The 12,567-nt window shown below is 42.4% G+C and overlaps 1 protein-coding gene across 1 annotated transcript in view; it reads right to left on the bottom strand.

Annotated features, from left to right (window-relative positions):
- Window positions 1-10,542, bottom strand: part of XPOT (exportin for tRNA) — a 31,771-nt gene extending 21,229 nt beyond the window's left edge. The window contains exons 1-7 of the mRNA XM_054178987.1: window positions 10,425-10,542; window positions 7,639-7,772; window positions 5,868-5,950; window positions 4,760-4,816; window positions 3,196-3,265; window positions 1,228-1,446; window positions 449-633 (exon numbers count right to left, since the gene is read on the bottom strand). Of these exons, the coding sequence (XP_054034962.1) occupies window positions 449-633; window positions 1,228-1,446; window positions 3,196-3,265; window positions 4,760-4,816; window positions 5,868-5,950; window positions 7,639-7,698 (674 nt within the window). The 5' untranslated portion in view covers window positions 7,699-7,772; window positions 10,425-10,542. The remainder of the gene's footprint in view (window positions 1-448; window positions 634-1,227; window positions 1,447-3,195; window positions 3,266-4,759; window positions 4,817-5,867; window positions 5,951-7,638; window positions 7,773-10,424) is intronic.
- Window positions 10,543-12,567: the final 2,025 nt, after the last annotated feature.

The following is a 12,567-nucleotide window of genomic DNA, read 5'->3' as shown; positions in this document are numbered from 1 at the left end:
GAGACCTGGGGCTGTTCAGTCTGGAGAAGACCGAGAGGGGATCAGATCAATTTGAGGGGGGGGTGTCAAGTGGAGGGGGCCAATCTCTTTTTGTTGGTGTGCAGTAGTAAGACAAAGAACAATGGATACAAAGAGAAGGTTTCACCTCAACATGAGGAGAAACTTCTTTCCAGTGCTCTGTCACCCTCATTGTAACAGACTGCCCAGAGAGGTTGTGGCGTCTCCTTCTCTGGAGACTTTCGAAACCCACCTGGATGCCTTCCTGTGCATCACCCAAGGCAATACTGCTTTGGCAGGGGGGTTAGACTCAATGATCTCTGGAGGTCCCTTCCAATCTCTAATGTTCTATGATTAAATATATAATTATAGCCCTTTTTTCCCCACAGAAATACAGTCTGCATGCCATCAGGGTTATTTCTGCAAACACATTCCAACAAAAATCCTTTACCTTTCATTGGCTATCAGGCTCAAATCAATCCAGGATACATAGGCTCCGACTACTTCAAGGCACTGGCACGTCAACTCTGAGTTATTATATTGGTAGTTTTGTAAGATTTGGTACCATGATTCCACCAAACTTGGAATGCACTGTTCCCTCATAGTATCTTTTAATAAGGTGTTCCTACGAGCCTCCTATCCATATAGAAAAAGGATAAATCAGTCTTGTCATAGATTAGCATCTCATCAAATTGGCAGCACTTTTGTACATACTACCAGACATCACTTGCCCCAGTAAGGTAAGTAACTCAAATCAGAAACCCAAGTGAGCACAATTTGTTCTTGTAGAAAATAAACCCAAAATATTCTCTTTTTTTCTTCTTTTTTTTTTTTAATTACCACCATGTCCAAACACTGAAGAAAGGCAGACAAAGGTAAAAGTCCTCTAGATAGATTATTATATGGATTTTTGATGTTAGGGCTCCTTAAAACAGGAGCTAGAAGAAATTAGCATTTTAAAATGAGTCAGTCTAACATTAAATTGGCTAACTCAGTCTTTTAGTTTTTGTTTGCTAGCTCTTCAAGCAAAAAATAGATTTACTGAAAAGCATGAAATCACAAAAAGCATTAAACAACATATGGCTTTTGGATCTAAACTACCTTATGTCTCAAAAGGAGAGCTGCCATAGGGGAAAAAACACACCAACATCTCTGCAAATCTTCTGCTCTAATTAAAGAGAACTTTTTGGAAAGTGGAATAAAATGTTTTAATGCAAAATAATAACTTGCCTCAGATGTATGAACAACATCCCGGTCTACCAGCTCAGCATCAACAGCCATCAGGATTCTGAGGTACATATCCACACCTCGTGGATTAAGGTCAACAACTGACAGAATATCAAAAAAGAACTTGGGCCATTTTGTGAGATATTCAGTAACAAAAAGCAATGCAAAGACCTGTGCAGCTTTGTTGCGAATAAAAGTCTTCTCAGGCTGGGGGTTCAGCATCTGGTAGAAACAAGATATTTTGTTTGTATATTCTTAGTGAGTCAGAGAGAAATCATATATGCTTGTTGATCTCTGTACAGCAATTAATGCACCACCTCTCTTCCTGGCTGAGATCAATAAAAAGCCTTATCTTTCCATGGATTTCAAATGAAATTTGGCTAAACTGTAATAAAACAGAGAAAATATCCTCTCTGGGTGATACAGTCCTAAGCCTTTCACTCAGCACTAAGACATCAAGTGTACTGTTCAAAAATCTAAAAGCTAATTTGTCAGTTTGGTAAAAGGAATAAATGAGAACATCCAGAAAACAAATTCCATTCCTCTTGCAGTTAGCTTCTGTTTACATTAGATATTAGCTTTAAGAACAGTACAGAAGATTCTAAATCTAAGATTGTAAGTGGGACTTGAAAACAAAAAAAAGAATAAAAACCTGTCACTATCAATTTCCCTCTCTGTTCTTCCCCTTCTCTATAAAATCCTTCTAAATGGAAAAGCTTGCTGGAAAGAGAAGTTAAAAGCAATTTAATCCACTTCACAATTACCTATTCAAATTGTACTATACTGTATTTCCTACTGTTTTCTACATACAAAGCAACTACATTAGTTTCCAATGCAGAAGTGGAGTGATAACAAGGTAACAGCAGGTATAGGCACAGACTTGTATCAATCAGTATGCTTGTGGCCGTTTGACGCTGTGCCTTTAAGAAAGGGGCACACTGGCTAAATGTTTGTAAAATATTTTGGTATTCTAAACGAATTTCATTGGCCAAGGATTGTGGGAGGTCAGATTGGACCCGGGGGAGCTGGGAACTTTCTCTCAGTCTTCCTTCCTTCGCTGTCCCTTTCGGCTGGATCTGCTTCTGGGATTCTGGCCAACTAAGATAAGATACTAACTCCCTGTGCAAGGCCTTTATTCTTTTCCTGCCCTGTTAACCGTCCTCGTCTCTTCTTCTACCTCTTTGGGGGAGAAGGGAGGTAGGGGGGTGAAGGGGGCACAGGGGGAAGCCCCCTTTGTGGGGGGTCTGGTTTCTGGTTGAGTTTATTTGCTGTATATTCCTGTATATATTGTAAAATACCTGTATTTGTTGTGTTACATAGAATCTGTTTCCTTGTAAAATATAATCTCATTTCTCCGACTGGGTTTAGCCGTGGTTTCTTTCTCAGTGGGGGAGGGAAAGCAGAGCCTTTCCTTTCAAACCACCACAATGCTGGACGGCTATGCTGATTGCCAGCTCCTGGCCTGACCCACACGCTCAGCTACAGTAACTAAATTCCACCAGGCAGAGCAGCCTGTACTTTGCTACTCAGTATTAACAGAGCAGTGATGCTGTTCATTTGTAGACATCTACTGGTATTCTAGGCAGACAGGAGTTTGGCCAGGAGGATGTTAAAAACAGAATTGCTGCTCCTTCTCCAAACACTCAGGAACATCAGGAACCTGTACCGTATCTTTCTAAAGGGAAATTTTTAATCATCTTTATTTCACACACAACTGATTATGCCACAATCATTATCTAAGGCTTTTATATTTAGTAATAAGTTCAAGCACAGACTCCCTTACAACAGGTGATTTAAAGAATTCCTCATAAAGATTAGCAAATTAAAAGCTTTCCACCATCAGATAGTGTCTATCTTCAGGAAGCCATCTTTAAACTAGATGACTGATGAATCATTTAGCCCACAACCACCGCCTTATGTTAGCCTACTAATGAACTGCTATGCAAGACTGCTGTGTAGGGACATACTCACCTGTGCTTGCAGCCATGTTATGAGTGTTTCCCTAATAAGCTGCTGCTGGACTTCAGTAAGTTCAGAGTACCTGAAACAAAACATGAGATCAAAATACAACTGCTTCATGACAAATGCAATACTCAGTAAGGCAAAACCTCTTTTAATATTGCATATAATGCTGCACATTAACTTGAATGAAAGGTTCAGAAAACAGGAAATTATGCAGCTATCTGCATATTACAATTTGGTTTTGAATACAAAAATCAGGAAAAACCACTTTGCTCATAATAATGGATTCCATTTTGAGGCATGACTGCATCCTATATTTGAGTAGGAGCTTGACATTTTGGCAGGAAGGCTGCTCTGTCAGGGGCAGGACTTATGACCCTGATAAAAACACACTGTTGACCATTAGCCATGGTAAGAAGGAAGAGACATCTGCATAAGCTCAAAGTTGTTCACTACATCTTAAAGACTGTAAATAGTGAGCACAAGGAAGTCCTTCACTGATCTGACCTACAGTATATTTATTATCAGACATATGTCAAAACAAAAAAAGCAAACAAGTAGTTCTGCTTTACATCACAGATACAGTCTTGGCAAAATTTGACTTCATGCCCAGCTCACCTCAAATGCTACCCACACATTTTCCTTCCCAGGACTAGGTAAGCTGGGAACACTCTCCTTGCAATAGAGCTGGCTACTGCTTTGGAATGGTCCTTAACAGGAATGACAGCTGAAGATGACTACAGTGTTCCTGTCACAAGTGACTATTCATTAGGGAGAAGAAAAAAAGCAACCCTACTGAAAATGCTCAAAAAATAAGCATGAAAACAGAAGAAAATATCATCTGCTGGGAGCAGGTGACAGAAGTGGAACAAGCAGAGGTAGATGGATAATGAGGTAAAATCAGGTAAACAAAAGTCACAGAAAGTCAAGACTTTCATTTTTCCTCTGATACATAACTGTGATAATCAGATGCAAAATACATCTTAGGCCCGACCCACATGTACAGTGTATTGCAACCAGCAGAAACCTCTGCTATGATGTTCAAGTATGGAAAAAAATTAAGTATAATTGCATAGAACTATGTGTTATTTCAAAGTGTTTTTTTTCCTAAAAGTATGGTCCTATGAAAACACCACTCAGTGAAAAGCCTACTTTCTTCTAACATCCCTGCCATGGTTATTGAATGAATAAGGCTTTGTTTGAAGTCCAGGACTCTGTACTGAGCAAGACTGCTGCTTGCAACACTCTTTTCTGCAAGAATCAGTGAGAGTACAGAGCAAGGCTTGAATCTTCACAATAGAACAGCTACATTTTTAGCAATCCTTGGTAATCAGGTCTGTGTTGGGCCACACACAGGTGTTAAGCTAGCTAAGTAAAGCATTCTGCTCAAAACTCAACTAGTCCTTTCCCAGAAAAGAAGTGAAAAATACAAGAAAGTTCACTGAACTGGATTAAAGTCTACCTCATCAACCACACAGAGATTACAGATACCATTTTAAGTTTCCTTGCAAGCAGAATAAAAAGGAAAAAACTACATGGATGTATGTGGCTGGCAACAAGAAAGATTACTCACTTGAACTTAATTTGATGTTCCAGGACTTGAAAGCAAAAGAACTTGATGTGATCATCGCTAGGAAAGAAAATAAAATCCTGTTACAGGTAGGAATATGGTACATTTCTCTGGGAACTAAAAAAAAGTCCTTACATCCTACAACCAGGTCACCCCTTTGCAAAATCAACAATTACTGTGCATCAGGGGGGAAAAAGGTTCCTACTGCTTTAAAGCTAGAATGACAAATACCTGAGCAGTTCATTTGGTAAAAATGAGCAACTGCTAAACCAGTATTTATGTTTGACACTACTATTACACTGTTTTTCTACAGCAAACAACTTGTTAAGCTTTAAATACCAAACACACAAAACTACAATACCTATTGTACCCTGGTTTTGTAAAAGTCTGTCAAGGTTAATTAATACATCCATTAGCAGCACACTACCTGCAAGTTGTACACTGTGCCTTAAAGAGCAAAACTAAAGACAGAGATATAGATTAGGAAGGGATATTCCACATGCTATATAATCTATACAAGTTTTGTATCTTATCTAATCATTGTAGCAATCCTAATGTATTTTGACAAAGCTTATAAAACACTGTTCAAATTTTGTATGGTTTTGTTAATTACTCTGTAAATAATTCATCAGTACTCTGACAAAAAAAGCATTCATTATAAATCACTGTTGTTTTTCAGGAGATACTCATTGTTCAGTTTCCCTCCACAACTAAATACTCAGCTGTGCAGAAACAGTGGTGAGTGCACACATTTTGCACCTTGAGAAACAGGACAGCCTACTGCATAGAAGAGGGGCAAGGAACTACCTCTGAGATCGTTTATAAAGCCTACAGTTACACAAGGGGAAATTTTCATCAATCATCTCCTTCCCAAAAGGCAGCACTAGAACTCGTTATTTTTCCCTGGATTTCATAAAGCAACAGTCTTTAGGATGCTGAATTAATTTATATTGCTCTTCCTTGAAAGGCATTATACAGACGCCACAGATCAACCATGATACTAACAGTAGTGTGAAGGGCACATTAACATTTTGCTTATTAAGCTGCAGAGTTAAAACTAGAGCCAAACATATTATTAATGTAAATCAGCAGTGATTCTTATCTACATTACCTGTACATACTCTGAGCTAACGCTTCTGCGCAGACTTGCCAAGCATCCTGAGATATCTTCAGCTGCTCAAAGTAGGCTAATGCCTGCAAACATACAAATGTGTTTCATTTTAAACCCCCAAAGAAATCACTCAAGACATCTCCTTCATAGATTCACAATTAAACAGCTCTCCTTCAAAAAACAGTATTTGGATGCACCCAATTATTTATATGGCTCCTTAATTGACAAGAGTGTTTCATTACATGCTAACACCACAGGTACTCATTTCCACTTTATATACATACAAAGATCTTTGTTACTTATATAAAGAAGTCATAGAATCAGAAATGTTGAAGTTAGAAGGGGTGTGTGGAGACATGGGCAACTAGAACTTTTTGCATAGGGCCCTTGCATTTAGATGAAAGTCCCACAACTTCGAAAGTGATTTAGATTTTTCACTGAAAATAATTATTTTTGTTGCATCACTTTGGCTGTATTCAACAACTCAAGCTCAAGAAACATTCCAACGCTGATCACCCAACACTGATCATGTAATCAATCTATTACAGAGACTGGAAAAAAGTAACTCAATTATCTAAAACTTGGTGGAAGTTATCAGAATATCAAACACTGTTTCAGAAAACAGTTAACTTGATCAAATAGCTTTAAGGTTTAGTGTGGCCTGCTATATGAAGTGATTTTAAACAGAGATTAGATTGGCAACATTATTTCACTGCAATTCAAACATGTATTTCAAGGGGTTTTTTGGCTTTGTTTTTCTCATATTAGTACATAATTGTTTCATTTCACCAAAGTAACTTTCCAGAATAATTAATACAGCCAGTTGAAATGAGTTCTTACAACAAGAATTCACTCCCTGTACACAGGACTGGTAATGTTCTTATATTGAGTACTTTTAGTAGAAAATAGTTTTGGTATCCCCTTTAAATGTTACATCTTACACGAAGAGTGAAAAGGTAAGTCTAGCACTACAAGCTATTTCAAAATTAGGCAGGCTGCATAGTTAAAAAGCCAATACATCTACAAGCTTCAATTCTTACAGGGATATTCTATTAACAGAACACTGTAGATCAGCTATACCCATTGTTTCAAAAAGAACCCCAAATACTCAGAATCAACAGGCTTGACAAGCTGCATCAAACTACATTTTTAACACTGCAGTATTTGCGATACGAACACAAAACCAAGGTACCAACATCCCCTTTCTGGAAGATTTTACTGGAGGTTATCTGTAAACAGCTGAATCAGGATTGTCTCTCTTCTACAAAGCAAGTAACTGTGAGGTATCACAATTACTTTAACCTACTCTATGCCAATATGAGCTTCACTAGAGTTAAACCGCCATATATGTCGTTAAGAGATACTAAAGGTAGGTTATCCATTCAAACACAAAAAACACCCCACTATATCTAAGAATTAAAAAGGCTATTGCAAGAAACATTGTTTTTCAGTGGCTGCTTTTTATTCTGTGGAATTTTGGTATGGAGCTGAGCAACAAGCACAAGGAACTGAAAGGACTGACAAAGTCAGAGCCTAGAAAAATAAGTTCTATGCAGCTTAAGTGTAATTTCACAGAGTTGGTGAAACATGACGTTTAGCTTATGTGCTTGCATTATGATTTTGCACTTGCCACTACAAACCCTAAGTATTTGTTCCAAAACCAAAACACCAAAACTCTAACCCCCCAACCCTCCACCCAAGAAACAGTGAGACTTTAGTACTGAAACAGCACACCCCAGTTATTAGAGATAAAAGCAAATTAATTACATACTCTTTGTCTGAAGTCCGCATCAGCATTTGGGTTTAGCCCTAAAAGGGCTTGTTCATCCATCTCTATTGCTATACTCTTTGTTTCCTACTCCTAACTGGTTTGCCCACTTCTTCTAGAAGGGCAACTATGATCATCTGCAAATAGAGAAACTTTATTTGCTCAGCAGAACAATAAAAATTAAAAGCAGGACAGCAATAACCACAGAAGTTTGCCCACAAATCTCAAAACACATAGTAAGTACTCCACAAGAACACGCATACTTCCGCCAGACAGCGGAATACTAAGTCCTCTTATCAACTTTTAGTAGTACCAAACTTCCTACAGAATGAGGAAAGTTTGAAGTGTCCCTCTATTTCAGAAGTCTTGAAAAGAGCTAGTATCATCTAAATAACAGAGAAATGGCATGATGTACTGTTCCACTGAAAAGCCTGAACTCAAATTTCAAGCATGCAGATTTCAGCAAGATACTACATAGGCATAAACCTGCTACATAAATGATAGACCACTGTATATTTTTTCAACCACAAACTTCACAACTGAATATAAAATTTCTACTCCTAACATCCTTAAGATGCTTTAGAAACCCATTTATGAAGTGCTTCCCCTAGGGGAGCAAAGCCATTAGGAGGTCTTTCTTCTAAAGCAAGCACACAAGCATCTTAGAAATTAACCACAAAATACATCATATGGAGCTGTTAACAAACTTTTCTCTTACTAATGGGTGTTGATTTACTAGCAAGGATTTTTATTCAGAAGATTCAGTGTAAAATCCAGAAGCATGCAATAGAAATGTTCTGCAATGCTCTAGTAAAACACAGAGAATTTGGGGGGGGAAATAAAGGCTCTGTCAAATACTAGAGTGCTGTTAAACAGCAAGAGGTGACAAAACCCCATCTGTCCTCCAAAGTCCCAGCCCGCCCATGGTAATATAGTTAATTAAGCCTGAAATAAGGCCTTGTTATGCAAGTATGTGGGAGGTAGGGGAAAGGAAGATAGGAAAAGATGAAAAGAACTGTAGCATGAACCTGCCTACGTGCCTATAGGTAGAGGCAGACCTTCCAATTTCTTAGTATCATGTGTTGTGCACACTCTACTGTGTGGTGGGTTGAAATTCTCTCCCCCCACCACCAACATTTCTGTTTAGAAAGGTGGCAGAGTGACATCTGACAACAAGATGCCTGAAAAGAAGAGCCCAAAATTTAACACAGTAACAGACAGGCATTTCTACAAAACTCACGACAGAGCATGCTATTTCAAAATGCATTATGAAAAGCACTTCAGTAAGTTAAATTTAGTTCATACAAAAAAGAAAAAAGGCAAGTTGTGGCAGTACAGAAACCAGAAAATCTGGAACAAAGCGATGTCTCGTGGCAAAACAAGCTTCACTCGCTGCCTTACGACACAGAGCAAGCCTGATCAGGGTCAAAACCTTTAGGGATTAAAGTTGCTTTGCTGAGTCTTCTCCCTCTGCATCCCCAGCCTCAGCTTTTCTCCCATAATCTACATCCAAAGCAGCCAGATTAAAATAAAGCTAAAATGCTGTGAGGAAAATTATTTCCGTTTTTCCTTACAGCGTTCTTTCAATTGGAGTCTGGTCCAGAGTTTGTACAAGTGGAAGTATATTTTGGTGTATTTTCCTACTGCTATCACTACACAGTCTGCCCCAAAGGTAGTAAACTTCTACACCCGGGTGACAAGCTTTGCTATTAAAAACAATCTGATTCAATCAAGTATTCTCTCCGCATGTTTATTTAACAGCATGCCAACCAGTTCTACGGATCTCATCTTATACTATACATCCTTTCCTAAGAGTTTCAGCTTGATTAGCCAAAGCCAGAGGACAATTAGTGTGATATAGACTATCTGAGCTTTCTGAGAAAGCTAACAAAACAGCTTCTCGAGCTATATGGTTTAAGCACCCCCAGTCTATTTCACCAACCGGTTACACTTCAAAAATCAAGCTGCAATTTTAATAGTACTTACAGTTTACAAAATTCATTGCAAGATATACTCAGCTATAACACTGAGTATGTCACTAAAGCAAGGTTTATTAAAAACAGGCAAAAGTCAGTAACATTGTTAATATGCAGCTGTGTAGAAAGTACTGATATATAAAGATGCTTTTTGGTTTTGTTAAGCAATACACTATGGTGCGTGGAGGTCTAAGGTTTACCATAGCTAGAACTGCAGTTTCTTAACAATGAAGTCATACAGCTATATGTATCTCTCATAAGATTAGTTTACTTCCTTTCACAAGTTACTTGCAAATAAATGCATTTGATAGTAGAGACTGCTTTCATACAGGAAAACAGTAAAAAAAAACCCCACAGTTACGCTTCAAATGAGGAATACTGCCCCGTTTAACAATACTGGTTATGCCCTAATAATGAAAGCATTCAGAGCACTTTAACTGCAGATGCCAACCATGGGTACAATTATCAATTAAAGAATACTTCATTTACATCTCTCACTTCAGGTATTTACAAAGCTGTGATAGCACACAGGGGAACCTGTGACATGCTTCATTTTAATTCCCTCGAGTTTTCTAATTGAACAAAGACAGTAAAGGACTGTCTTGGACATTCTTTTTTGATGTCTGTTTTACACGCTGCAACTCTTGAGGCTATTTACAGACTCTGAGGCTCTAGAGCCTTTACACTGACATAGCATGTGGTTAAAGTGAACAGCTATGTAATCATAGCTACTTCAAGAACTTTTCAACTGAACTAGAAAGTTTTTCTTTCTGGACGTGACCTATTAGGTCTTCATTTCAGGCACGTTCTTACCGGCCAGGAATTCCCTGTGAGGAGCAAAGCCTTCTTGCCCCCTCCCAAACTTGGTCAAAGAGCCCAGCCTCCTGTCGCCGAGAGCCAACACTACTACTGCGTGGCTCAGCACCTCAGCCGGGGACGGAGATTAGGCATTCACACCCCGCCGCGTCCAGATCTGCGGCGAAGACACCGGGGCTGCAACTTAGCCCCTTGCCGTGACCGTTGCGGAGTGACAAAGCGTTCCTCGTGCGGCTGCTGCGGGGCCCCGCGGCGGTTCTCCCAGGACGGGACGGCGGAGAGCAGCCGTACTGAAGCACGCCGAGCGCAGCGGAATATGGAGGTGCGGGAGAGGCCCCTCCCCTCACGTTGCTGCCTTAGAGCTTACGGTTACTTCCTTCCCCCACTGGAGCCATATCGGAGGACGGCTGTCGAGGCAGGTCCCGCAGCATGAGAATGTAACCGCACCACAAGCTATAACGTATATGAGAAGAGAAAAATCCCGGTGTTTATCGCGGCCGCATGCACATACCCCCACCGGGTCACGGAGAACCGGCTGACTGCGGCACCCCGCCGCTTCCCCAGAAGAGGGGTCGGGCGGCCGAGGCTGCGGCGTTTCCCTCCCTTCCCCAAGAGCCTCACAACTGCGGCGGAGGCGGCGCCGGACTGATTAGAGCCGGCCGGGTGACTCGAGAGAGAGCGCTGCCGCCACCTCAGCGGCGACGCCCGCGGGCGCCCACAGCACCCCATCCCCGCCGCTGAGACACCACGGCCCCCACCAACGGCCGGGGATGCCCAGGCCCCGCTCCGCTACCGTTGGACTGAGTCACCCCGCACGGCGTGGCGTGTCCCGTCCCCGTTCTCCCCACTATTACCTTCCAAGTCACTCCATCACAACTCCACAGCCGCCACGAGCATAGAGAGCGGGCCAGGGCAGGCCGCGCCGCCTCGGCAGGCGGCGGGAGGAGCAGAAGGAAGACGCCCAGGGGAGGTGCCGCGGCTCTCGCGCGTGCGAAACAGCCCCCGCGCCTCCGAGAGGAGAGCTGCCCCCGCCCCTCAGCGTGGCCACCGCGCAAGCAGGACTACGGCTCCCAGCGTGCCCCACGACACCGCCGCTGCGCCGGCCGGCCACGCTCTTCTGCGCCGAGGCGGCCGGCCGTACGGGACGCCGGGAGGTGCCACTTCGCCGGCCTCACGGCATCCCGGGAACCGTAGTCCCCGGCCCGCGCCAAGCCTCCCGCCTGTGCGGTTAGTCTGTGCTATCAACACTCCGCGACACCGTAAAACCAGTTGCATCGATTTAATAAACCCGTGCCGCCACCGAAACTCCCTCCGGGCTGCAGACATCGTGCTTTGTGTCACCAGTAGCAGGGTGGGGTGAGGGTCCTGGCCGTACCGACGGCAAGAGCTCCTGTCACGACAGGAGTGACTTGCTCGGTGACTCGCACAGGGGCGGGCCCAAGCTCTTACGCTGCAAAAGCATTGGCAGAGGCTTGCCTGGGATGAGTGGTATGTCTGACGTCTGCAAATTTGACATCGGCCTCTTTCACAAGGTGCTCTGCAATGAAGCAATGTGTACGGAGGGTTGCGTGTTGAGACGCATGCGTGTCTGCACAACAAGGCTTACAAAAAAAACCCACAAAAAACCCACAAACAAATAAACAAAACCAAACAAACCACACCACCACACTCAAAAGACTACATGCAAATAACTGCGGCGATACAGTGATTTACAAAATCATTACAGTGGTGTTAACAACGCAATGTCTTTCAAGGCGAAACCCTTCACATCTCATGGTGATGGCAGTGCCGCTTCCAAAAGCCTTCCGAGCTTCCGAGACCATCACTCATCCGTGTCGCAGAGCTGCTCCCTGCTCATGGGAGCTCAAGTACTCGGACCAGCCGTAAAAAAGAGGACCCTATCCAACTGAGCGTGGGATCCATTGGAGCAACCTCGCGGTAGCAAATAATTTCGGTCTCCCATGACACCGCGGGTGACAAAGGTTCCCCTGGCAGTCCAGCTACCGCCCCAATAGGAAGCGTGGTGCTAGCCGACTCCACCTGGGGCCTCCCTGCCACGTCCTCCGCGGCAACGCGAGGATTGCCCGTGGGAGACGGACCTCTCTGTACCGCTCCCGGGACGACACGAATCCGCGGCTAC

The sequence above is a fragment of the Dryobates pubescens genome, chromosome Z, assembly GCF_014839835.1.
Source record: "Dryobates pubescens isolate bDryPub1 chromosome Z, bDryPub1.pri, whole genome shotgun sequence".
Classification (NCBI taxonomy): Eukaryota; Metazoa; Chordata; class Aves; order Piciformes; family Picidae; genus Dryobates; species Dryobates pubescens.
This window is presented reverse-complemented; position numbering and strand designations above follow the sequence as displayed.